Source organism: Dermacentor silvarum, chromosome 9, assembly GCF_013339745.2.
Source record: "Dermacentor silvarum isolate Dsil-2018 chromosome 9, BIME_Dsil_1.4, whole genome shotgun sequence".
NCBI classification, from domain to species: Eukaryota; Metazoa; Arthropoda; class Arachnida; order Ixodida; family Ixodidae; genus Dermacentor; species Dermacentor silvarum.
The window spans coordinates 144,589,232-144,615,672 of record NC_051162.1 but is presented as its reverse complement, the minus strand read 5'-3'; the positions used below and the strand labels follow the sequence as shown (position 1 = coordinate 144,615,672).

At 47.5% G+C, this 26,441-nt stretch overlaps 2 protein-coding genes across 2 annotated transcripts in view; one reads left to right on the top strand and one right to left on the bottom strand.

Annotated features, from left to right (window-relative positions):
• The window catches only part of LOC119464475 (ras-related and estrogen-regulated growth inhibitor), a 39,883-nt gene extending 19,200 nt beyond the window's left edge, over positions 1-20,683 (bottom strand). The window contains exon 1 of the mRNA XM_049656413.1: positions 20,511-20,683. Coding sequence (XP_049512370.1) covers positions 20,511-20,598 — 88 coding nt within the window. The 5' untranslated portion in view covers positions 20,599-20,683. The remainder of the gene's footprint in view (positions 1-20,510) is intronic.
• A 330-nt stretch (positions 20,684-21,013) lies between these two features.
• The window catches only part of LOC119464473 (solute carrier family 17 member 9-like), a 38,573-nt gene continuing 33,145 nt past the window's right edge, over positions 21,014-26,441 (top strand). Inside the window, exons 1-3 of the mRNA XM_037725464.2 lie at positions 21,014-21,193; positions 23,646-23,772; positions 25,544-25,745. Coding sequence (XP_037581392.1) covers positions 21,132-21,193; positions 23,646-23,772; positions 25,544-25,745 — 391 coding nt within the window. The 5' untranslated portion in view covers positions 21,014-21,131. The remainder of the gene's footprint in view (positions 21,194-23,645; positions 23,773-25,543; positions 25,746-26,441) is intronic.

The following is a 26,441-nucleotide window of genomic DNA, read 5'->3' as shown; positions in this document are numbered from 1 at the left end:
CTGGATTAATTTTGACCACCAGGAGATCTTTAACGTGCCACCAATGCACAGGAAACGGGCGTTTTTGTATTTCACCCCCATCGAAATGCGGCCGTCACGTGGCTGCTGGGGTTCGATCCCGCGACCTCGTGCTTAGCAGCGCAGTATACCATAGCCGCTGAGTAACTGCAGCGGCGGCTAGTGTTCAACTGGTGAAATTTCGCAAGCGTGTGAGTAAATTAAGTTGCCAATTACGTTCCTGTTACATCGTAGGCCGGACAGCGCGCTTGACGCAGGCGAGGCCGACACAAGCTGACAAGCTGGAAGAATGGACGTTTATTTCCAGTGCACGCCGAAATATAAAGACAGGTGAAGGAAGGAGGGGAAGGGAAACAAAGTAAGAAAACATAAGATAGCCACCTAGAATGGCACGTGTAGCGGTCGACTTCATCTGAGATATGAAGAGAACACTGCAGTTATAACATTTCTCCATCAATAATACTGAAGACGCTGCACAGGTCTGCGCTCTCGCGTTGAGCGTCGGAGTTCCGTAGCCACTGTAGGTTCACGGTTCCTCTCTGGTGCGTCCAGGGGTTGGGGTGATGACTGACGCTGTGGTGGTGACGTTTCACGAGTTTCGGCGTTTGCCTTTGGCCCTGCTCCGGGAGTTTGTTGCGGAGTTTTCGAGATGGACGATCTTTCACTTTCCCTGTGGCCTTGGGTAGCCGGTGGGTCTTTCCTTGCGTGAACTTGATCAACGTGTCGCCGAACGAGGCCCTCAGGCGTTTCCAGTCACCATCCTAGCTCCGTCTGCTGACTTTACCGTGCCCGTCTTCCACTTATCACCCTTACCAAAGTTACGGACGTAAACATTTGTGTCTGGTGCAAGGGTCCAGTCATCCGATGTTCCCGATCTTTCTGCAGCCAAAGGAGGAAAACATGTGTCGAGGCGAGACCGGATTTGGTAGCCAAGGAGGAGTTCCGAAGGAGATTTGCCCGAGGCAAGGGGTGTTCACAAAACATTGAACGGAGGAGGTGAATAATAAAATACAGATTAGCCGTAGTTATATTCCGTTGATGTAAATAGTTTTAGATTGATTTATAAGAGAGAGGAGTTGAGATCGCTCACGTGAGACTGAACGCACCATTTCCCTTCCTCGCGGCTGTCAACTAAAAAAATAAATGCTGCGCACAGCCTTCAAGTGGGTCAAAGGGCGACAACGCAGTGTGTGACCTGTATAAAGGTCGCTGAATTGTCGTCGATGCCTTAATAATATTACGGAGGGCGTGCTCGCAAAACTTGGTCCTCTTTCAAGAGCGCCGAACATTAGAACATTTGCAGGCATAACCTCTACGGAGTGCGTTTTCGAGCTTGGAAATTCAGGTTACTCGTGCGCTCCTGAACCTTGCTCAATTTGTCAATTTACAATCGAAGATAAACGCACAGTTTGGGCGGTCATCTTCACTTGATTTGTAAATACATAAGAAAAATAAAATTTCTATAAACTTATCTGGTAAATCATTCGTGGTTTATTCTTCACTCGCACGGGGGCACGAGATGAACGTGAATTGTTTCAATTGATGACCTATGCAATGTCAGCTTATATTATAATGTTCAAAACTACCTACGCTATGAAAAGTTCCCTCCACAATTTTAGTGACAATTTTAGCGATATTGCAGCAAAATTTAGCGGAAAATTAGCAACTCCTTCGCCTCCGTTTAGCGACACGCCCGAAAAAAAATTAGAAACGCTGCGCGTGACCTGAGACATCCTTTATGGCACATTCTTCACTTTGCTCTAGTGTAATGTGTCCCTAACACCTTCTCTCTTTTTCCCATTTGCCTGTATGTATAAAAAAGAGCTCCTTGTAATACTTCATCAAAATTGTACGTGTTGACACTTTGGTGTGCTCTTCATACGCGTCATTCAATTTAAATATGTTTGCAGGTTTTAATTCGAATACTTACCTTGTGTATGTATCCTATTAAGCCAATCAATCTTCTGGTGTATATGCTATGCACAATCCCAGCCAGTTCATGACTTGTTTTATCGTTGTCCTACATCAAAAACATAGAACTGATAAGGCATCACAGCACAAAACAGTCTGCCTAAACTCTGTAGACAGTTGTCAGACAAGCAAGCAGATAAATTGTAAAATTACTGAAAGTTGGGGGAGTTGGTAGCTATTCATGGCTTCCTAGTAGTAGTACTTATTATTGACAAGGAATTCGCCTTTTTTGAGCACCACGTGAACTTTTTGTATATTTGATTCTGGTCTTGCACATGCTCACTTTAGTTAGCCTGGGTATACATATATATATATATATATATATATATATATATAACTTCATTTCCAAACTAAACTGAGGTGAGAGTCAGCGCTTGTGCGTTATACTTTAGCCTTGTGTCCTTGTTTGTTGTGTGCGCGCTGCAGTACCATAATGAAGAGCAAGAAAATGTTGATACATGGCGTCTAAAAGTCGTCTGCTCTATATGTATATAGCAAGGGTACAAGTTTCTTGACCACTTGGATGGGTAAGAGCGTTGTGTGATTAGGCCAGGCTCAAAAAGTTCGGCACTTATTAGGCCTAGCTAGTGTTCTAGGCAGTGACTCCTATTGTTTGTTGCTCTACGAACCCGTAATTTCTTATTCCATAGTTTGCCCAACGGCATATACTATTAAATATATAAATGAAGGCCGGTTTCGGCAATATACATCAATCGTGCTCGATGGCTGGTTCCATAGAGCCAAAAATCATAGTCCAGTGAGCCCGTAGTGAAGAGGAAAACAAATAACACACTATACGAAACACATCGGCATGCCCTTTATAAATTGGCTGTGCCCCGCGGAAAAACAAATCTTACAACTTTGCGATAGTCGAATATTGAAGCAAGTTGGTCGGCCGGGGACGTCCTAAAACAGTGCAGGAACAGACCCCAAGTCACTATGAGGTGTTGCGTCAGACGATAACACGTATAGAAGTTCGATCCCACGACTTCCCCATACCCAGATTTTTCACGCTTACTCGCCATTCACAACGCTCAACCAAAAATTCGGACCGAACACGCTAATATAACGTTCGCGTCAATCCCGTGGACAGCATCCAAAACGCCCAAGGCATGCAAGTGGCATTGCAAGCAGCGTGCAAACGGACCAGGAATGACTTAACAGAAATGTTCATACAACCTGAGGTGTTTTAAAGCAAAGATTTCGTTGCCTCTTCACGGTGGTTTGGCGTCCGTCGTTGTTTCCTCGCCGGATATATTGTTCGATATATCGACAACTTCAGTCACTGGCTTTGGCCCCGAAGACACAACTTGCTGCTGACTACTGCCTGGCATATGTGGACAAGTTGGTTCACTGGGTTGTGCCGTAACAGACAACTTCGGCAACAGGGTAAGTGTGCAGTTCGATATGTGCCGCTGGTGCATGTGCCTGCCCATTCTAGGATAAACCCCCAGAATGGATATGCCACTCTTACACAAGATATGAAGTCTTAAATGTATTTAGATGTATGCCGTACTACTCTGTGCATACACATCTTATCGACATTTCGTTCCTCGTCGAGTAGGTGAGGGTGAAATGCAAAAACGGCCGTGTCCAAGGCATTAGGGGCACGCTAAACATCCCCTGGTGGCTCAAAATTAATCCGGAGTCCCCCACTACGGCGTGCCTCATAACCAAATCGTGGTTTTCATACATATCCCCTTCGTTGTCGTTACGCAGACAGCTATAATGCAGCTGTAGGCAACGAGGTGGCGCTCGTGTCATCTGCCTACCGCTGCTACCCCACTAACTCAAACAAGCTTCGCGTCATTTGCATGACAACATTTCTTTGGATCTGCGTTTTTTTCTTTTCTTTGTTCCGAGAAATTCCTGTGGCATTAGGTGTTTTTTTTTTTTTGTTGTTGTTGTTCCAAGTTCATAAAGTTGCCCGTTTTCCTTAATAAACTTCCAGTTGATGGACAGCACTCGTGTTATTATCTTCTACACAAGTGACCCTACTCTGTTTTCACGCTGCTTACGTGCAGTTGATAACACCCAGCTTGCCAAGTTGTCGCCGGGCTCCATTGTTTCTATTCTGCACTGTCAATTAAATACGACCATATTGCCCAACTCGCCATATTGTCAGCTCTGATTGGTTCACATAGCGGATGGGTCCCCTTTGATTGGCTCGAAACGAAAGCACGACGGAATTCGACAGACTACAAGATCACCATTATCCAACAATTCTCATTTCTGCGTTTCTTAAAAGGCAACTCCGGCGATCTTTCAATGTCAACGGCTGTCAGTGAAATTCGCTGGGTACGTTCCTCTGTACACCTGCGTCATGTCCTCAAAAAACAATCAGGTTTGAGAGTTGTACAGATTCTTTACAAATGAAAAGACGGTGCAGGCAATTGGCGCCGCCAATTGGGACAGAGCTACACACAGCAGCGATTACTGTCGATAATGGCCTTATTTTTATTTTTTTTCGTGGCGGAAATGAAGTTGAGTACACGTTACCTACACATGGCAGTGCACTTTTATGTCAGGACTTGCTCCTGTCTTGAAATAAGAATGTGATGGCACGATATTTGCTTGCCTCTTGGCTCGACTGATATATACGCCCGGCTGTAGATGCTGATGACGATGATGGCCTTAAATTCTTTGACACATACCCACTTACGGGGATGGGCCAAGAGCCGGGCAGATTTTACATGTGTGTTAAGTGAGTAAATTTAGAAATCCATAATTGGGATAAATAAATTAAAACGAGTAGAATTCAAGACGAATCAGTAAACCGTCATTATAATAGAACATAGAAAAAGAAAGAAAATGTGAGTGTGTGTGTGTGTGTGTGTGTGTGTGTGTGTGTGTGTGTGTGTGTGTGTGTGTGTGTTCATAAAGGAGGCAATAAGAAGTACGATTAACAATGAGATCGGTTTGATTGAACAACGATTTTCTCTATGGCGATGCATGCATCCCTTTGCGAGTTTCGAAGCCCAGAAGCTCCGAAAGACAGAAGCGCCGGAGAGTTTAGCGGCAGGCCCAGCTGTCGCATTGTAATTTGCAATGTCATTTTCTCTCAGGGAGGAGAAACGCCGGCAGTCCAGTAAGTAATGCTCAATTGTTTCTAACGTGTTGCAGAAATGGCACAAAGCGGAAATTGCCAGACCAGACCGGAGCATGTATACATTTAGGGGTGGGACTGGATCGACATCGCAGTCTCGTTAATGTCACTTCTGTCTGTCTTGTTTTGTGAAAGCTCCTGCTCCGAGGGAATTGTAAGCGCTGCAGTTCCGCGGATGACGTTAGATTTGATTTCGATGTCAAAAGGGCGTATATCTTCCAAACCTGACAGACGCGATAAAACCCGTCGTAAGAAGAAGGGTAAACACAGGGCCTCTAATGGAAGCCTTGGCCAAACTGTCTGCCGCTTGATTCCTAAATATACCTCTGTGTCCAGGTACGCATACTAATCGCAAATTCCGCAAATGACTTTTAGCTAGTGAGTGCAATGTTTTTAATGTATGCGACTCGTCGGGAGCAGTAAGTGGGGTGCACAACGATAAAGCGTCTGTAATTATTACTGCTGTTGTTGTGGGAGGCTGTAGCTTACGCAATGCTAGGACAACAGCTAGGAATTCCGCCAGGAATATTGGAATGAAGTCTGGAAGCCGAACAGGAAAAGTCCAATCCAATGACGATGAAAAGATGCCAACTCCGTTTTTTTCTTCGCACTGTGAAGCATCCGTTGCTATAATTACGTTTCGGAGGGCGACATCACAAGGTATTTGTTCTGTCTTTGTCTCCCCCGTAAACATTCGTTTGAAGTCAGCACCTGCGTAGGTGCCGTCCTGTCTTCTTGGTTCCGTTGTTGTCGCTTGATTTCTTGGCTCCCGATGGCTGCAAGGTCATGTAGTCTACGGCATTCCGTCGATCAATGTGCCGTATGTGTCACACTGCGAAATGCCTCCTCCACGATTCAGCTAAACATAAAAGACAGTGCTGCAGGCACCACGGCTATTTCCATCGCGCGTCCCCCCCGCACTTTGAAACCCGAGGCGACGGCTGCGGGCCGTCAAATATCCGCACCCTCGCCCCGTAAGATAACACACACACACACACGCACACACACACGTGCTGCGACAGCACCGTCCCCTCGACAGCCGTGTGCACGTCAGGTTTCCAGACGGCACACGTTTTCCGGAGTCTGTTCTGCGCACGCGCAGCATTCCCGTGCCTCGTTGTATACAGGCCCGCGCATGCCATCACCAGGGGGCAGCACCGACAATGGAAGACCATTGAAGAGACGAAGAGCCGCGGGAAACCGGGAAATGAAGAAGAGCTAGAAGCTGCGTTGGCACAACCAAAGATAGCACGCACTCGGCATTTACGTAAACGCCTGTCAACTCTTCGCGTTCTTCGCCACGCTGAGCCCCGTGTTTGCTTGCTCTGCACACGCTATAATATACTGGGACTTCGCGCGCGGGGACTTCGACGATCGTAAATCGCGTCCGCGCAAATAAACTTCCTTCCCCCCCCCCCCCCCCCCCCCCCCCACGTTTTTAGGAAGTAGGCGCAGATCGTGGTCTACGTGGGAAAAGAGGCGAGTGACGAAAGATGGCGGCGGAGGTGGAGGGAGCTCTGGCTCCATGGACTGTTTGGGATAGGGCAGCACGAATTACCCGTGGTGTCAACAGATTGGCGTTGTCGATGGACTGCCTGGGCACGATATGCGAACGCAGCGACGCTCTTTCGATTAACTATACAACTGTCAATGTTCACATGCGAGACAGCTAGACATCTTGGACGCTATGCCGGACATTGTCCAATTCCGCGCCATACGTACAGTGTCAAATTCCCCCATCTTGCCGTCTCCGATTGGCTCGCAGGGCTCCTACGGCCTCTCTGATTGGACCAAAACACCAACATGGTGGAATTTGAGGTTCCTACATAGAAACCCTTTCACCAACCACAAATATTGTTGGCAATGTCTGATTAAGTTCTTTTGCTGTTGTTGTTGCTGTTGTTGTTGACGATGATGATGATGTTGATTTTTTTTATCTCGACTAAAGCCGTGTATTGCGAAGGGCCGACAACGTAGGCAGTCGTGTAGTAGCGGTTCGTGGACTTGGTGACGCAGATTCATCCCATTCGTTAGTATACCAGTCACCATTTAGCCACATACTGCCCACGTTTTCCCTCTACCGTTCCACATTTAGCAGCATGAATGGAGCACAGCGCGTCAGGAACACTCAGTTGCTGTCGTCGGCATGCCTTCTACTCTGGCCCAGTCGTTATGTGCTGTCGGCGTTAGTTATACCAGAGTCCTTCCATGGAAGGACTCTGGTATAATACGCTGTCGTCGTCGTACAGCCATCCTCGTGTCATTATCATCGCTATGCCATAGTCATAATTTAAGGGTCGATATCTCACTCGTCGCCATGCGCCTTCGTCATTCCAACGTCACTGCGTTGGCGCCATATACATGTGTCGTCGTAATGCCTCCATGCTGATATCTCTTGATGATCTTTATATTTTCGGCGCTTGTATTTGCTCATTATCTGACTTCCGTCATTGATGTAATTCAGTTTTTTGTTGCATTTTACCACTGTTCTTCGAGGTTTTCTGTTTTGTTTGTTGTTGTTGTTGTTTTTTTTCTGTTCTTTGCGTAACACACAAGTGCACCAATACTAAGGCGTAGAGCTGTTCTTGGCCACTTTCAGAAATACATTAAATGAAATGCTCATGGGCGACCTCGACAGGCGAGCGCATATCGCAGTATTTTTGGCATGTAGCCGAAGCAACAATTAAACGTCTCAAAAATTACCACTACACGTGTTAAATTAAACGTTATACTAAGGAATATGGTCTGCCGGTATACGTTGCTCGATAGCTATTCATGTTATGTCGACAGCCATCGTGAGATGTTCTGCCGGATATTTTAGAGCGTTCCTACAGCGAGCGTCCGCGTTGTTCCTCGGCGTAAGCGAGCGAACGAGCACAGCGAAAGATGAAAGCGAACGCGCAGTGCCGCGGGAGAAGAAAAGCGCGGTGCCGCGCGAGACTTGCGACGACGACATCATACGATATGGTGACAGACTTGCAATGACTTGCGACGACTACGAGATCATACGAGATGGTGACAGAGGAGCACGCCGTCGTCTGTTCACCGATGGCATGCATGCGGCAAGCGCGAACAAAGCGCTGCATGAGCGGAGGTCCGTCTGCGGAGGCTATACTGTGAATCGCGCCCAACTCCGTTTGCACCGTGCCGCACGAGACAGACTGTCCGCGCCAGCCAATATATCGCGAAACGAAAATACGTTTAGAGCTGCGCTCAAATTTCGCATTAGCGAGTATCCTCGGTGATTTTTTTTTTTTTTACAAATTATGAACACAATTTTTTGTGCTTTATTTCCCCTTGCGGCTCTATCAAAACTCGGCCTGTTTACTTTGCCATTATTTATGTTACGTTTTTTTTTAATTGGTATTATTTACCATCCAGATATTTCGTGTTATTTCCGCGGCGAACCTTGCTCGATCCCCCCTCGTGGTTACATGCAATATTTAAAAGGTAACAACCAGAACAACAACAGGTGCGATCGAGAGCTAATGCGTCGCGAAGGAGAAAATTTGAATTCAGACAAAAAAATGGAACCCACTTGTCAACAAACTTTTCTAACTGCGCAGTTGTAATATCAAGTTCGCTAACATGTCTTTTAGCTAAAGCACAACCTTTTGATTTTCTTCTTCCGATTTTAATTTCCATACTCGGGGACAGCATAGGAATTCGTTATAAGCTCCGTCTATACAAGACCGCACCGCACCTACGCTGTGTGCATGCGCGCTCCAAAAGTAGTTCGTCTCCACCGGGACGTCATGACAACGAGCGAACGTGATCGGCTAGCGCACCTAAAGAAATTGAATAAATTCTTTTTCGAGTTAGACAGCAGCGCGCTTGCCACTGCAATGTTAACACAGAACTTCTTAGAAAATATACAGGGAACTCCGGTGCTGCCATCGTTCAGTGCACCATGGTAATGTAGCTGCAACAATAGGGAATCGAACCAGTGACCTCTTGCTCAGCTGCAGAACCCCATAGCCACATACGTAGACTTATAGTCGGATACAACTTAAGCCTGCAATGAAGCCCCGCCCACGTCCTCATAACCGCCAGCCACTGTTCCTCCGCTAGGCTGCAAATAGTTCGTACTTCAAACTTTCCGTTACCTAAATAAGGCGGTAAACACAAAAATAAAATTGTAATCGCGTAATTTTATATGTTTTCACTCGTCTACTATAGTGGAACGTACGAGTACGACAAGTCGTATCGACTACGACGCCATTTTGAAAAGGTCGCATGACGACGATTTTGTTTGCTTCTGCGATTGGCTGGCGCAGTAACACAACCCCGCGCGCTCCGTGTGCCTTTGTTGCCAACTGCTGTTTTTTCAAGTTGTATTCTACTATAGTAAACATACAGTCGAACGTATACGCCTTTATAACGAAGCACTTGGGGCACCCGAAATAATTCGTTATACAGATCACTTCGTTGTAATGGTCGCGCAGCGCACGTACCGCTCACATTAGAATCGGGATAATTAATTATTCTTTCTTTATACAGATCATTTCGTTGTAGAGGCGCTTGAATGCACCCAACGGTTGCATATGACGTCAGATCTGCCAGCTCGTTTGTGCGGCGGCCATGTTTATTACTGCAACGACAGTAATAAAGTAGCAATGGTAACACGACATGAACTTCCCAGCCTTTCACTCAGAAGGCCGTCAAATTTGAGTAAGCAGTATCTTTCATGCCGAGTTATTATTACTCGCAGCTGTTCGGATCGACGCGTTCACGCTATGCGAGGGGAAAAAATGCGGCTCTGGTAGATTGATCCGCACACGTTGATATTGCGAGCGGACACGACTGCCGATGTCAGCGCCTTCCACGACATAGCTCACAAAAGACATCGTTAGCCGCCTTGCGTTTTCGGCCAGCTTCGACCGTTAGTTACCCTCGAACACATGAGAACCCCTACAAATCACTGGAATATCATAACCATCAAGTGGTGGGGTCAAAAGCCTTTCTTGAATTCTAAACTTGAATTCCAAAATTTATGAGCCCATTAATGAGGGATATGTCAGGTCACCATCTGTTTCATAATCGATCAACGGAGCAGACTCCGCATGGATACACGGCTCTCTCCGCATTCTCTACAAGCGCCTCTGTCGCGGCCGGCCGTGCGCTTCTTCGCTTCTTCCCGGTGTTCGTGACGCAAGGAACTTTCGGGGTTGGTTGGCACTGTAGCACAATCGAAGGGTTGTAACCTCCTCCTTAACAAGTATCCTCGAAAAGTTTCGACCGTCTCCCTGCAAGTATGTCAAAAGTGTACCTTGAGTTGTATCAAAATCAAGCCATTCTATAGCTTGCTCCCATCTCACAAGTCGTTTGCAGCGCTGCCGAAGGTATACGAGGCGCACGCAGGCAATATATCCTTGCGCAGCGGAATGTAGTTCCGGGTGTAACTGCCTGATCATTGGTGGGATTATAGAGTTTTGTTTTTTGCTTGGTACATGACACAGTACAGCGATACGTGACCAGGCGCGGATCCAGGGGGGATGTCCGGATGTCCTGACCCCCCCCCCCCCCCCCTCAGATTTCTGCATCGCCCCCTCGCTGACAGGGGAATGGCCCTGTTACAAAAAATATGGCCACCAGCATTCTTCAAAAGTATTTTTCGCGAGCACCAGTGATATCAGCCATGTAGAAGTAAAGCTATAGCTCGCTCACAAGCTTAGTTGTATTCCGTAGGGGTGCGGTGTCGTGAAGTTGCCATGGTTATTTTTTCTCATGAACACCTTGGATCTCCTGGCGCCGGCCATGCCTTACTCGTTTCGTCGTTGGCGTCCAATGAACAAGAGGACGTCCCTTTTGCCAAGCACGGCGATGTCCGCGCGAGCGCCTTCGCGTGCCTGATCAACTTATTCCCCCTTGGGGTGTCATCGGTTGCCTCATTGGCTGTCATCGGTTCCGCGATCAACCTGCTTAATGAAAGAGATCCCTTGCTGAAGTGTTCAGATATAAATAATAACAACAGCTAAACTAAGAACTACGCATAGGCAACTTTTTTAACTGTAGCACTCATTGTGATCACAGTTACACGTTGACAATATCCAGTACGAGCACAGTACCATTCGTACGCTACAAGTTTTTCATTGTAACTTCGCAGTTTTATTGTCGTACATTAAGCATAGGATCCTCAAAGTCGCCGGATCCGTTTATCTGAGTGGGCATTCTCGCGGAGCGGGGCGAAGCCTCGAGCAGCGGCTGCGAAGTGGGGGAGCGTGACGTCAGCGGCCAACGCCAGCGCGCGGGTCTAGGATGGCGTCACGTGGTTAGAGAAACGGGAGCAGATGCGCGCCTTGTGTAAAAGGATGACGTCGCGTGGGAAACAAAACATGAAGACGCTGGCTCGCGCTCTCGGCTACTACGCCACATCGTTCTTTAGGTGGCGTTGTGAGTCTTCATACGCGGTGTTTCGCATATCGTAAACAACCAGCGTAGTGGTTGCCGCGTTGGAGCTCCAACGCAAACGATGGTGTCTCAGCCGAAGACAAAGAATCTCCTTAAGGAAATCAAGGTGTCCCAACACTACTCCAAACACGGACCCGTGCTTACGCATTTATAACGAACCTGCAGCTGATCATGCCAAATTTTATTTAGGAAACAATACAGGCTAGATATACCGGGTGTTCAAAATTAAGCTTTATGGTTTTCTTAAAATTAGGCACTGGGAGGCACGTGAAGACAACCTGCGCAAGTAAGCTATATGTGGCCAGGGGGACACAAAGTGAGATGATAATTATCGCTGTCAGCGGCGAATTAACTAAAATTTAATAATTAACTTTTTATTGACTGCAGTAAGTGTGTATGCTTGTATTCAAAAGTTAGAGGCAGTCGTGTTTCTACACAGTTTCACTTGGAGGAATTCTTCTAGCATGTCTGTGCTCCGAGATATCCAACTCCAAATTTTAAAAGCTCCTCCCTGATGTGACGCGGCTGTTGCGTGCGGCGTTTAGTCTGAAAAAGGGGCGGAGGCATTGGCAAAGATAATAACTGTCCCCCTTCCTATAACGGCTGGCGAAAAAAAAAAACAAAGAACATCGAGGAACCCGTTACCGCTGTCGGAACACGCGACCGCGAAGCCTGTGAAGATGGCGGCAGCTGCCATGCCGAGATAATGGCGCGAGCGGAGAAGCCAGAGGGCAGTGAGCGTGCGTAAAGGTGACTAGACGACCGGGCATGGTCCTTGCCTGAACTACGCACGTAAAGTGACTGCTGATTCCCAAGTACCGCAGCCGTGGCCTAGTGGTAGAACGCCCGCCTCGGCTGCGGGAGGCTGTGGGTTCGATTCCCACCGCCGCCGGGCACCCACTGGTTCAAAAGGGTACAAGCGTACCCCGGCCTGGCGTTCGGCTTCCTTCAGGGGTGATACGCTTGGGAAAGGAGCCTGCGCCCTGAATTCCCGTCGAAACCAACGTGAGCACGGAAATCAAGTGGTGTCTGTTCCGCTCCCATGGCGCTCATTTCCCATGTGGCGCCCCAAGCACCTTTTGAGGTGGGGGCACCTTCGGGTTGAGGTCAAACACCCAGGTCAAGCCAGTTTTATTGAAATCAAGACCAACAACTGCACCATCAACAGCAGAAACCTTTTTAGCTATGCTAACGAATATTTCATACTGCCGCTTTAAGTTTGGTGTTGTCATGCACAAATCTCATGACAACACTTCACCCATCAAGATGTCAATTAATTCCCTAAAAATGTTAAAAATGCCTCCCTTCCACAGCAACGCAAAGCATAAACCGCTCTCGCGTCGACTCGATAACTCTGCGCAGTACAATTGAAATAATTCTTGAATAATTAGAACGACGCCAGAATAATTCTTCCGACTGATACTGTTTAGAAACACGACTGCCTCTAAGTTTTCAATACAAACATACCCACTTACTGCAGTCGACAAAAAATCATTGTTCAATTTTAGTTAATAGGGCTGCTCACAGCGATAATTATCAACTCACTTTGTGCCTCCCTGGACACATAACTTATTTGCACAGGTGGTCTTCGCGTGCCTCCCAGTGCCTATTTTTAAGAAAAGCATAAAGCTTAGTTTTGAACACTCTGTATTATCAGGCACAGCCACCAAGCCTGTATTGAGTAACGTCCTCGTCCCATAAGCTCGGAGAAACCGATACCTGGCTTCGCTACAGGTCTTCTTCCTCTTTCTCGGGTTTTACGCGCCAAAACCAGTTCTGGTTAGGAGGCACGCCGTAGTGGAAGGCTCCGGATTACTTTTGACCACCTGTGGTTCTTTAACGTGCACTACAACGCAAGCACACGGGCGTTTTTGCATTTCGCCTCCATCGAAATGCGGCCGCCGCGGCCGGGATTCGATCCCGCGATCTCCTGCTCAGCAGCGCAACGCCTGAACTGACTGAGCCACCACGGCAGGCTACAGGTGTTGCTCTAGCCGTATAAAACGCGGGTTTATCGTGAGTAGAAACGGTGAATTTCGGTAAATATGAAAGGCTACTATCATCATCATCATTGACAGAACCTGACCCCCCCCCCCCCCCCCTCAGAAAAAACCTGGATCCGCCCCTGTACGTGAAACGTGAGAACCTTTGTGCATGCACGTCGTGTACCGCGAATTCAGCAGTCGACGCAGCGCGGATGAACACATCTGGAGTGGCAAGCGGAGACACGCGCACTTTCCAGTGTTGCAAATGACTACATAGTTTTCAGAGGCGCTTAACCTACGAGCATACCTGTTACGAAATGTGCTCCACAGACGCGCATGGTGGCTCGCTGCGTTCAAAATAAGCACGCCTAATCCGCACCAGCCACAAACTGCGTCGTCTTGCGCTTAGGGGGCGCTCGCGATGGTCTTCCACTAGGGTGCCTCGATGCCAGCGCCGCCGTTCTGGCATCGAGGCACCCTATCTTCCGCGGCCTAATATACCTGGCAGGCTTTTTTAAAAAGGTTTGCGTTCACTGGGTACTTCCCCTTCACTTTACTGTTAGTGCGGTTGGAGCACCCTATTACTACGCAGATAACGATCTTGAATCGAAAAATGCTTGCACGACGCCAACTGGCACCTTCAGTACACCTTCAGCGGGGGTCTGCCGGCGTTCGGTTGTTAATCGCAATGGTCGATCGCTATGAGTGAGTGAGTGAAATAACTTTATTGAGGTCCAGAGAAGACGCAGGGGACACCCCGCGCCACCCGGCTAGTCCCACGTAGGGACCGGCAAGCCGAGCTTGACGGCCCGATCGCGGGCACACAATTCCAAGCTATGACGTCGGTGCGCGAGCTACGTATATGAGTCTCACTCTTTCACGCCACTTTCCCGTATGTAATCCATGTATTTTGAATTGAATTTGAATTTATTATTATGCAACACCGAAAAGGTTGCGAGAATGACCAGGCAAAAAGCTGCAAGTAGCAGCTTGAGGGGAACCTGGCCACCTCATACACAGGACAGCTTCACAGCGGTTAAAGAGAAGTAGATGTTATACATAATATATAACCTGCATATTGAAGGAAAGAACAACCACGGTCAGAAATAATAAACAAACGTATCGTGGAAACATTTCGTACAGATTTAAGAGAGAAAAAAAGGCACAGTGATGAAACAAAGAAAAAGAAGAATAACATGAACTCACTGCGACAGCAAATATCACACCAATATATCGCGTAGCTTTTTTAAAGGTAGAATAGATATATTGCGACCATTTTCTACGTGTATTCGATTTAACAGTGTCGGCAAACAAAACTGTAGCATTTGGTCGCCGTAGTTAGTTCTGCTCCAGTTAACATTCCAAGGTTCTAGTTGACGTAATTTGTAAAAAGAATTATGCTGCTGTAAGGTTGCCAGTTTTGTTAATGTGTCATCATTCCTAACTTTTCCAATTCTATATAAGCGGCAAAGCCTATACCTGTACAAGGTTTCAATTTTTATAGCTCTAAGCTTTGAAAACAAAGGAGCGGTGTGGCAGAGATATGGTGAATGGGAGACAAGGCGTATTGCTCTTTTTTACAATATTGTCAGTTTATGCATGTTCTCTGCTGAAGTCGTTCCCCAGACAAGAATTCCGCACTGAACCAAAGAAAAAAACATTGAATTATACAAAAGCACATTAATAGATGTAGGAAGGTAATTACAATGTCGACGCATATAGTACTTTTTTTTTTAATGGAGCACTAAAGCATTTACAACCAGGGGCGGATCCAGGTTTTTTCTGAGGGGGGGGTCAGCTTCTGTCAATGATGATGATGATGATGATGATGATGATAGTAGCCTTTCTTATTTACCGAAATTTACCGTTTTTCCTCACGATAAACCCGCATTTTATACGGCTGAAGCAACACCTGTAGCCCTCTGTGGTGTCTCAGTCAGCTCAGGCCTTGCGCAAGAGATCGCAGGATCAAATCCCGGCCGCGGCGGCCGCATTTCGATGGAGGCGAAATGCAAAAACGCCCGTGTTCTTGCGTTGCAGGGCAGGTTAAACAACCCCAGGTGGTCAAAATTAATCCGGAGCCTTCCACTAAGGCATGCCTCATAATCAGAACTGGTTTTGGCACGTAAAACCCCAGGAAGAGGAAGAAGACCTGTAGCGAAGCCAGGTATCGGTTTCTCCGAGCTTATAGGAAAAGGACGTTACCCAATACAGCCATGTGCTTGGCGGCTGCGCCTGATAATACAGGGTGTACAAAACTAAGCTTTATGGTTTTCTTAAAGTTAGGCACTGGGAGGCACGCGAAGACCACTTGTGCAAATAAGTTATGTGGCTAGGGGGGCACAAAGTGAGATGATAATTATTGCTGTGAGCAGCCCAATTAACTAAAATTCAACAATTTTTTTTGTTGACTGCAGTAAGTGGGTATGTTTGTATTCAAAACTTAGAGACAGTCGAGTTTCTACACAGTATCAGTCGGAAGAATTATTCTAGCGTGTCCGTGCTCCGAGATATCAGACTCCAAATTTCAATTGTCGTACTGCGCAGAATAATCGAGAATAAAGACGCGACAATTCTCATGAATTCCCGTGAATGATCATGAAGCTCAGTGACCACTTCTGTGGAGGGATGGCGGTGCCATCTTCTCTATTGAGTCGTAGTGTTGTGTTCACTAGAGGAACGTTCTTGAATACGGGCGTAACGCTCCGCTCCAACGCAGCAACCACTACGCTGGTTGTTTACGATATGCGAATCGCCGCGTATGAAGACTCAAGACGCCACCTATAAGAAAAAGTTGTCGCAGTTTCACCCGAAAGGCGAAGCATCAATTGCGATAGCAAATTTGTAGAGAGCTATACGGAGTAATGATAGTAGCTTCATCAGCTGTATAAACTTGGACATGCAGCAGCACCGGCAACACGCAGAACTGTTGTCGACGCCGTCGGCATTATGTCCGCGTTCACACAAAACGCGTGCGGCGTTGGTGACTGTTGCCGGAGCCTCTGGGGGCGGCTCGGTTTTCGACATCAGAACGGGACACTCGTCGAGTTGCGTCGGAAGTCTTTACCACCTTCTCGCCTCACAACGTTTGTACATAAATACGCACTTGGTGCCGCAGCTAAACGTCGCCTCCCTTCCCCCCCCCCCCCCCCCCCGCCTTTCGCGCGTCGGAAGAAGGCGCGTTTGCTCTACATATATGGTGATTGTAAAGGAGGAAAGAGACGCCTATTTCTGCAGCCCTTCAGGGAGCACGGTGCAGAACGCGCGTTTGCTGTCCGACGTGCGTTCGCTCCCCGATGATGATGATGATAAGTGGTTCTTGAGGGAAAGGGAAAGGTTGGCGCTATCTTCTGCAGCCCTTGAGGGAGCACGGCTCAGCGCCAACGGGGAGGGGTAAGTGGGAGCGAAAAGTGAAAGCGCGCGTCCCTCGCGCCCTTTCACTCGCACATACAGCGTCCGGAGCGCGGCGACGATTTCATCGCCGTTGACGTCATACGGAACCTCACGGCGACGGCGACGGCAACGGCGACGGCGACGGCAACGGCGACGGCGACGCCGACGGCAGAAATCTGCTTTGGACTGTCCATATAATTGCTATCGCAATAAAAAGTTGTCGCAGTTTCACCTGAAAGGCGAAGCATCAATTGCGATAGCAAATTTGTAGAGAGCTATACGGAATAATGATATTAGCTTTATCAGCTGTATAAACTTGGACATGCAGCAGCACCGGCAACACGCAGAACTGTTGTCGACGCCGTCGGCGTTTTGCCCGCGTTCGCTCAAAATGCGTGCGGCGTTGGTGACTGTTGCCGGAGCCTCTGATATAAATAGGTACTTGGTGCCGCAGCTAAACGTCGCCTCCCTTCCCTCCCCCTCCCCCCCCTCTCCCACGGCCTCTAGCGCGTCGGAAGAAGGCGCGTTTGCTCTACATATATGGTGATTGTAAAGGAGGAAAGAGACGCCTACTTCTGCAGCCCTTAAGGGAGCACGGCGCAGAACGCACGTTTGTTCTCCGCCGTGCGCTCACTCCCCGTGAAAGCGCGCGTCCCTCGCGCCCTTTCACTCGCACATACAGCGTTCGGCGCGCGGCGACGATTTCATCTCCATTGACGTCATACGGAACCTCACGGCGACGGCGACGGCGACGCCGACGGCACAAATCTGCTTTTGAGTGTCCATATAATTGCTATCGCAATAATAACGATGTGGCGTAGTAGGCGAGAGCGCGAGCCAGCGTCTTCATGTTTTGTTTCCCACGCGACGTCATCCTTTTACACAAGGCGCGCATCTGCTCCCATTTTATTGCGATAGCAATTATATGGACACTCAAAAGCAGATTTCTGCCGTCGGCGTCGCCGTCGCCGTCGCCGTCGCCGTGAGGTTCCGTATGACGTCATTTGGAGATGAAATCGTCGCCGCGCGCCGAACGCTGTATGTGCGAGTGAAAGGGCGCGAGGGACGCGCTCTTTCACGGGGAGTGAACGCACGGCGGAGAACAAACGCGCGTTCCGCGCCGTGCTTGCTTAAGGGCTGCAGAAGTAGGCGTCTCTTTCCTCCTTTACAATCACCATATATGTAGAGCAAACGCGCCTTCTTCGGACGCGCGAGAGGCCGTGGGGGAGGGGGAGGGAAGGGAGGCGACGTTTAGCTGCGGCACCAAGTGCCTATTTATATCAGAGGCTCCAGCAACAGTCACCAACGCCGCACGCATTTTGAGCTAACGCGGGCAAAACGCCGATGGCGTCGACAACAGTTCTGCGTGTTGTTGCTACCAAAGCCGCTCACCTTACTTCGTATGACATTGCTGTGTTGCTATCGCATTCATTGCTTCGCCCTTAGGGCGAAACTGTGACATTTTATTGCGATAGCAATTATATGGACACTCAAAAGCAGATTTCTGCCGTCGGCGTCGCCGTCGCCGTCGCCGTGAGGTTCCGTATGACGTCATTTGGAGATGAAATCGTCGCCGCGCGCCGAACGCTGTATGTGCGAGTGAAAGGGCGCGAGGGACGCGCTCTTTCACGGGGAGTGAACGCACGGCGGAGAACAAACGCGCGTTCCGCGCCGTGCTTGCTTAAGGGCTGCAGAAGTAGGCGTCTCTTTCCTCCTTTACAATCACCATATATGTAGAGCAAACGCGCCTTCTTCGGACGCGCGAGAGGCCGTGGGGGAGGGGGAGGGAAGGGAGGCGACGTTTAGCTGCGGCACCAAGTGCCTATTTATATCAGAGGCTCCAGCAACAGTCACCAACGCCGCACGCATTTTGAGCTAACGCGGGCAAAACGCCGATGGCGTCGACAACAGTTCTGCGTGTTGTTGCTACCAAAGCCGCTCACCTTACTTCGTATGACATTGCTGTGTTGCTATCGCATTCATTGCTTCGCCCTTAGGGCGAAACTGTGACATTTTTTCTCTAACCACGCGACGTCATCCTAGGCCCGCGCGCTGGCGTTGGCCGCTGACGTCACGATCCCCCACTTCGCAGCCGCGGCTCGAGGCTTCGCCCCGCTCCGCGAGAACGCCCACTCAGATAAACGTATCCGGCGGGCTTGAGCCTCCTATGCTTAATGTACGACAATAAAACTGCGAAGTTACAATGAAAAACTTGTAGCGTACGAACGGCACTGTGCTCGTACTGGATATTGTCAACGTGTAACTGTGATCACAATGAGTGCTACAGTTAAAGAAAAGTTGCCTATGCGTAGTTCTTAGTTTAGCTGTTAGTTGTTATTATTTATATATGAACACTCCAGCAAGAGATCTCTTTCATTAAGCAGGTTGGTCGCGGAACCGATGACAGCCATTGAGGTAACCGTTGACACCCCGAGGGGAAACTAAGTTAATCAGGCGCGAAGGCGCTCGAGCGGACCTCGGCGTGTTCGGCAAAAGGGACGTCCCCTCGTTCATTCGACGCCACCGACGGGACGAGTAAGGCACGGCAGGCACCAGGAGGTCCAAGGTGTTCATGAGAAAAAATAACTACGGCAACTTCGCGACACCACACTCCTACGGAATACAACTAAGCTTGTGAGCGAGCTAGCTTTACTTCTACATGGCTGATACCACTGGTACTCGCGAAAAATACATTTGAAGAATGCTGGTGGCCATATTTTTTTTTTTTTTTTTTTTGCGACAGGGCAACCCCCTGTCAGCGAGGGGGCGATGCAGAAATCTGAGGGGGGGGGGGGGGGGGGGGGGTCAGGACATCCGGACATCCCCCCTGGATCCGCGCCTGTTTACAACTGTTGCAACGTTATGTGCCGTCCACAATTGTATTTATCTATTTATAGATAAGTAAATAAATAAATAAATAAATAAATAAAGCCATGAAATCAATGAAATGAAGCCCAGAGCCTCAGCTTCTAGTTCGGGCAACATAGGAATAGGCAGCATCGGAGTCGCGTTAAAGCACTTTGATGATGGTGATGAATTGGACTCATCAATATAGTGGATTTATATACACTGTTATTAACACCACTTCGAGATTTACTTTCGCGTTGTCCTCATCCCAGCTTGCGCTGGCGCGTTTGCGCAAGTTTCAAACACGAAGTTATTTCACGCATGGAAATGTTACCACGCGCAGCTAGCGCTCTGCAGAGCACAATTGTTCGAACAGCGCGTACACCGTCATCTTTACACCACAAGCGCACGCAAGTTGGCAATCAAGTTTTCAGTTAAGCTGACTTCGTTAAGCGAGGACATGAAAATAAAAATTTCAAAGGAGTCGTAAGCAATTATCGCGTCTCTCTAAATACGCGTGCCACGCTGTGACGCGCTCGAGACATGCCCCGCAAGATGGCGACAGTTGCGACATTCCAGCGAGTAGGTGGGAAGAAAAAAAGAAACGCGATTTAATGCGTTCCAACTCCGCGAACGCACGGCCAAGCCCCCCATGTAGGCGGAAGAAAATACCTTCCGTACGCGTAGACCTGCTGGCTTTTGGAATAGCAAACAACGTGATCGCGCAAGTGCGCGTGCGTATAAGTGCGCGTGCGCGCTCGCTAGTGCACGAAACTTGCCTGTTTTTCCCGTCCCATCTTTGCCGATGACCACGAGATTAATCGGCTCCAGCGGCGCAAGCGGTATCGTGGCCGCGTCCTCTTCCATGACCCACACAGCACTCCGCGCACACCCCTGCGAGGGCCCGGACACCACCTCTAAGTTTAGAAGAGCGCCCAGTTATTTGGGATCAGCTGATCACAAAACTCCCGCCAAATGACTTCTACGCCTCGCGCCATCTCGTGGAAGCTCGAGGAAGACGTCGTACGGCTTGGCGTCTTGCTCATATTCGGCGAGCATGCCAAACAAAAACAACGGCAGCGGCTTCTGTTGATAACATAAAAGCGCTAGACAACTCTTTAAGATTGGTTGTACTCTATTTGATAAAACAAAAGGAGGTATTAAGAGACGAAATATATTGCAATGCGTGAAAAAGGAAAAAAGAAAAAAAAAAACTCGACCGATAGCAGACGACGTGCGGAGCTGTCTGCTGGCAGCTTGCCGCACTCGTTCCTAGGTGGCAACCCGATCTTTTCAAGATGGCCCCGCCGGTGAAGAAGAAAAAGCGCGTTGTATTGCTTCGATTCTAGTCGAGTACGCAGGCATTTAGTTCGCTTCGCGATCGTATTCAGGCTGCCGCGATGGCCATATACCAGAACAGCTATGTCGCCTTGGAATCCGGCATCAGCAACTACTGGACGCAGTAAGTGTTGCGCGATCGTACTTTGGACGCCGCTGTTTCATTCAGCCTACGGGCTTCAATAGTGCGCGATGCTCTTAGACTTACGTAAATGCGCGGTTCACTGCCATTACACTTATATAACGAGTCGATTTAGCAACAGCCTATAGCACGAGATAAACAGTATTGGCTTCTAGATCTGCAGACTTGTATAATGTGTTATATAGATTAGTGTTGACGGTTTAGGCTACAACTCTTTCGGTTCATTGATCTTTCGGAGCGGAAGCGTCAAATTGTTTTACATATATCTTCCACATCCACGGTAAACTGCTGTGTAAACACAGTTCTTTAAGTGTGTGAACTAGTTAACGTTCTCACGGCAAACCAGTAAATCGTGTGCGTCGCATTTTCCTTACCTTATTTTTGGTTTCTTTCGGAACCGAAACCAGGCCATATATTTGGTTTTGGTTTCGTGCGGTGGTTTGTATTGTCTTTTTATTTTTGACAACTTAAAAATTTCTCGCTTACTGCTGCTTTGTTTGGCCTCAAACTTTGCTGAATGATAACATTTTTGGTTTAGATCATGTAGCATCGCTCGCAAAAAAAAAAAAAAAAAAAAAGCGATCGGCTGCATGGACCATATTGTTTCCTCTCTAAAAATTTTTGTAGGAAACTCAGTGGAATGGACTACATGGACGTGAACTGCTTTGTCTGCTTTGCGACAGCCAGAGAAAACTGCTTCACTAGGAGGGCGTCTGTTTTTATTTTTATGTTTTTTTAAGAATAATTCTATAGTCCTTTATGGTAGGGTCTTATATAAAAAAAAGGGAGGGGGGGGGGGGGGACATATCCGCTGGAGGAATAGTTCACTCCTACAACATAAACAACAACAAATGAAGAAAGCATGATGATTGTAGTTTTTGCTACTCGTCTATTGTAAACATCGAGATAACAGTATAAATAAAGGCAAATTAATGCAAGTATTAACAAAACATCTCCACATCACATAGGCTAAACTTGTGACCCGCAATAGGTGTTGAATTTTATTGAAGTCCAATTCAGTTGCTGTGCGTGTAGTAGGTTATTCAGTTAATTTGGACTGGAGGTATGGGTGAATAGGCAAAATACAATGTGTGATAAGCAATTTGTTTCACAAAGTTTTCACGAATGATCCTTCCAAGTGGAACATACTTGAGGGCCGGTGGTTCGAAAAAGTTATTGCACTGAGATGCATGATTATACAATTTATGGAAGAGAAAAAGGTGAAAGATATCACGGCAGCTCAATTAAAAATTCCAGCTTGCACATCATTTTAAGCATGTTGCATTGGAGTAGCGTGAATAATCGGAAGCTAGAGGGGAAACGGGCAGCACAATATTCTGAAGAGATTCCAATGGGACAGGATTAAAATGCGCCTTCGCAGTTTTTGCACAACGTTATCTCACCCGGTAAAATCTCAACAATGTACTCCATTTAAGTAAATGCTTGCCTTGTGTAGAGGCAAGTAGGGATTTCCCGAAAGGTCTGTATGGACATTCTTAACAATGAACTGAACAGGAATAACGACACTCGCTGTATTAGTAAATTAAGCTTCTGTAATAGCTACGCGTCCACTCTTACCACTAGGGGAGGATTTATAAGCCAGAATTGGCATAAAAATGAAAGCTAGATCGTCAAATTTCCGCACCGGTTCGCAAAGATGTCATGGATTTCTTGGAGCATCCATTGATCTGGGTAATCGCTGGTTGGTAAAGACTAATTACACTTCATTAAAAAAATTAAGACCTAGCCTATAAGCTTCAAGAGCTTTTCTTGGTGCCAACACTGCTGGAATGCAAAAAAAATATTTTGAAATTCGTGACATCTCACTAACGTACTGGGGCAGAGGCTTCCATGTAGTAGACGATAATTTGCAGATGTTACAACACATTTGGGCCTTTATATTAAATTGGTACACCGACACTGATCATTATACGCTGTCAGCTATAAGAAAACACTCTTTCATGCACATTTCCTTTGACCAAATTTGTATGTGTTCCAATTCGTAATATTCATTCTGAGTATTCTTATTTCGTTCTAGGACCTAGTCAAGCTGCTTAAACCAGCTTTCTGCCCTGGCGTCCATTTCACCACTGTACTTCAGAATAAATTGTGCTTTGATTGATTGAGAGTTATAAGAATGGAAGTTCGATCAGCCATCACTTTTTCCGGCATTAATCAATCTTTCCACTATTAATCAATCAAATTATACTAATCAGTGCACCAAATGAGTGAAAATGGGGTCCTGTAATAGCAGTACGGTACCACTCCAAAGTGATGTAGCATTTGTCTGAAGTGTCCCTCTATAAATACGGTCACACTGCACCTCAGCAAGGTCAAATCGGGAGTCCGGATTTTGTGTTGTGAAAATCTCGGTACGGCTTCTTCAACCCTTTGTTCATCGTTTCCTTGCATTCCTGTTGTTGTTTTTATGCAGCCGCCAGAAGCTGCAGTGGATGTCAATGCTGTTCATGGGCTGCATGTACCTGTACGCAGCACGCATGGCCATGCCCATCACGGTCACCAAGATCAGCACCGAGTACGGCTGGACCAAGACCACCTCGGTGAGTGACACACGGGCCAGGAGAGGCCCAACTACGGACAACTAAGGGAAGCAGCGTGTTGTTGCCGACCCAGGAGATAGGCACCTCGTAGTGGTCTTTGAAAACTCTTGGGGTATCAAAATGCCATTTTCAAGACCACGAAAAACTCCTATCCTTTTTTCAAGTGGTAACTTTCTTTAGCTGCTTCTCTCAGCTTAGACGTACGAGTAGTGATCTCACATGGAACTGAGGAGGGAAACCACCAAACCCTTCTTGCACGGAGTGTGACGTTGCCCAAGATCACAGCTTTGTGCGTGTGTAACGACGCCTGTTATCGCACCACCTGCGCTCACCAGATGCATGCTCTTCGTCACTTCTGATGTACCGATTATAAGACGCGCGCTCACTCCCGAGGGATCATCATCATCATCAGCCTATATCTATATCCACTGCAGGACGAAGGCCTCTCCCTGCGATCTCCAATTAACCCTGCCCGAGGGATAGCTTGGAGAAAAAATAAGAAAGAAGTCGTGCCAGAACAGCACATCCACATAGCTATGCTGCTAAAACGGGTCCGGTACAATAGAAGAGATGAAGAAGGCTCGCACATATGTGAAGCCACCATGAATGCAGAGGAAAAGGAAAGGATACTGCAGCATAGACACGAGGCTGATCGTCGTCAAGCCCCAGGAAGGCCCCGTGGTCAAAATCAAATCAAACTTCAGCTTCGAAAGAAAAGTAGGGAGTTGGGAAAGAAAGTTTCTCAGGAAGAGCTTGAGAAAGCCCAGCTACCCTAAGTACAGTTTGACAGCAATGAATAATGCTGCACGGAGGAATGGAAAAGCATGCAGTCAGACATGTCGAGAGTCAGCGCTGTGTTTGCACATTCCGTATTAGAACAACAGACGTACTGTACTTCATACATGAAACTGCGAAGAATATGAAAAAAATATTTGAACAAAGCACGGAATGGTCATAGCAGAGTACAGTCAGATGGCCTGAGTGCCAGTCTTACATAAACCGTTCGACAAAAGTCAGGCAGAAAAATGGCAGTGTATCACATACACTTCATTTCCAAGGTGCAGATGTTGAAACATGATCGAATTGGGAAGATGGAATGAACAGCAACAGAGCAAGCAAGAAACAAAAAAAAAGAGGTAATGTGCAGGAAGACATGAGAAACGCTGCAGGATAGCAAGAAAAAGTCATTGTCGACTTTGACAATCGTCTTCGATGGCTCTTGCAAGCATTTTTTTTTCTAGGATGCAAACAGTGCTTGTGTCAAATCCTAGCATGATGCACATGCTGGCCTCATGTGCATGACCAATGCAGGAAAAGGCAGTGCATGCACTCAAATTCATGGAAAACAAAATGCACATGGTCAAATTGGCGTGGGCCATTGCAGCTTTATTTTCCAGCATTCTAGTGGAGTCAAGATGGCTCTAATTACAAAGCCTTACTGGACTTCCCACGTGATTCAGATTTGCATTCATATTTATAAGCTGTTTCACTTTTTTTTTTCTATGCCGTGAGGCAACCCTCCTCGAAATAATGCTTTAAAAAAACCTGTGCCACTCTTCACTGCCTCACTTGGCAGAGGTCCTCGCACCGCAGTACACTATATTAAGAAAATATCTGAGTAATCAAACGATCTGCCTGTGTCTTTTTGTATGTGCTGTGGTTCAAAAGTGAATCAATGCCAACTTTCCCAGCTTTCAGTTGTACTTTCATTTCTTCTGCGAATGCACATAGAGAGGTCAACAATGCCCTCCTTTCCGTCTGCTGCGCGCAGGGCACCGTGCTGTGCTGCTTCTTCTGGGGCTACGCCCTGACCCAGGTGCTGGGCGGCTACCTGGGTGACATGTGGGGCGGGGACAAGGTGATGCTGGGCGCAGCCCTGGGCTGGTCCCTGCTCACGCTGTACACGCCTGAGTGCGTCGCTTGGAGCCGGGGGGCCCTGCTGCTCAACCGCATCCTGCTCGGCGCATTCCAGGGCAAGTCGACCACCACCATGGCGTTGAAATTACGACGTTGCTGTGCCTAACATGAAAAGCAGAGCTTGTGAGAAACTTGACACTGTTTAAGAAAGGAATTGGTCAGAAGGAATGCTGAAAGCTACGTGACTACAGAAACGGTACCGCCACAGTGCACACCTGAATGCTGAGATGTAGGACATTGATTTCTCTGAACTGTCTGTCACGTATGCATAGCACATGGTCACCGACAGTGAGAATTACAATTGCACCACGTACGTCCATTTCTCGTTCCTTTATGTTCGTTCTTTAGGAATCTTCTATCAGTGTACTAAGCACAATAACACTAAGCACAATATAACACTAAGCACAATAACACTAAGTAACACTAAGCACAATATAAACGTGAGTGATAATCACATTCTTTATTTGACATGCTTCACAGACTGTTCAACCAGCTGTTACCTTCACGTATTAACCTGTTTTTCACACCCACATTGCTTCTATTCCTGTCTTTCACATCTTCTTAAATGGTCCCTGCGAACACCTTTTCTTCAAAACTGTAATCGAAGTGAAGCGAGGACGATGCCTTTCAGTATATATGTCCCTGCCAAATTAGAAAAAAAAACTGATAATAACAGAGTTAGAAGGAGTGTTTGCTTTCCCCATTCCTCCTCAACACAATGTTTCCTCTCAGCTGGGGTGGGGCTGATAGCA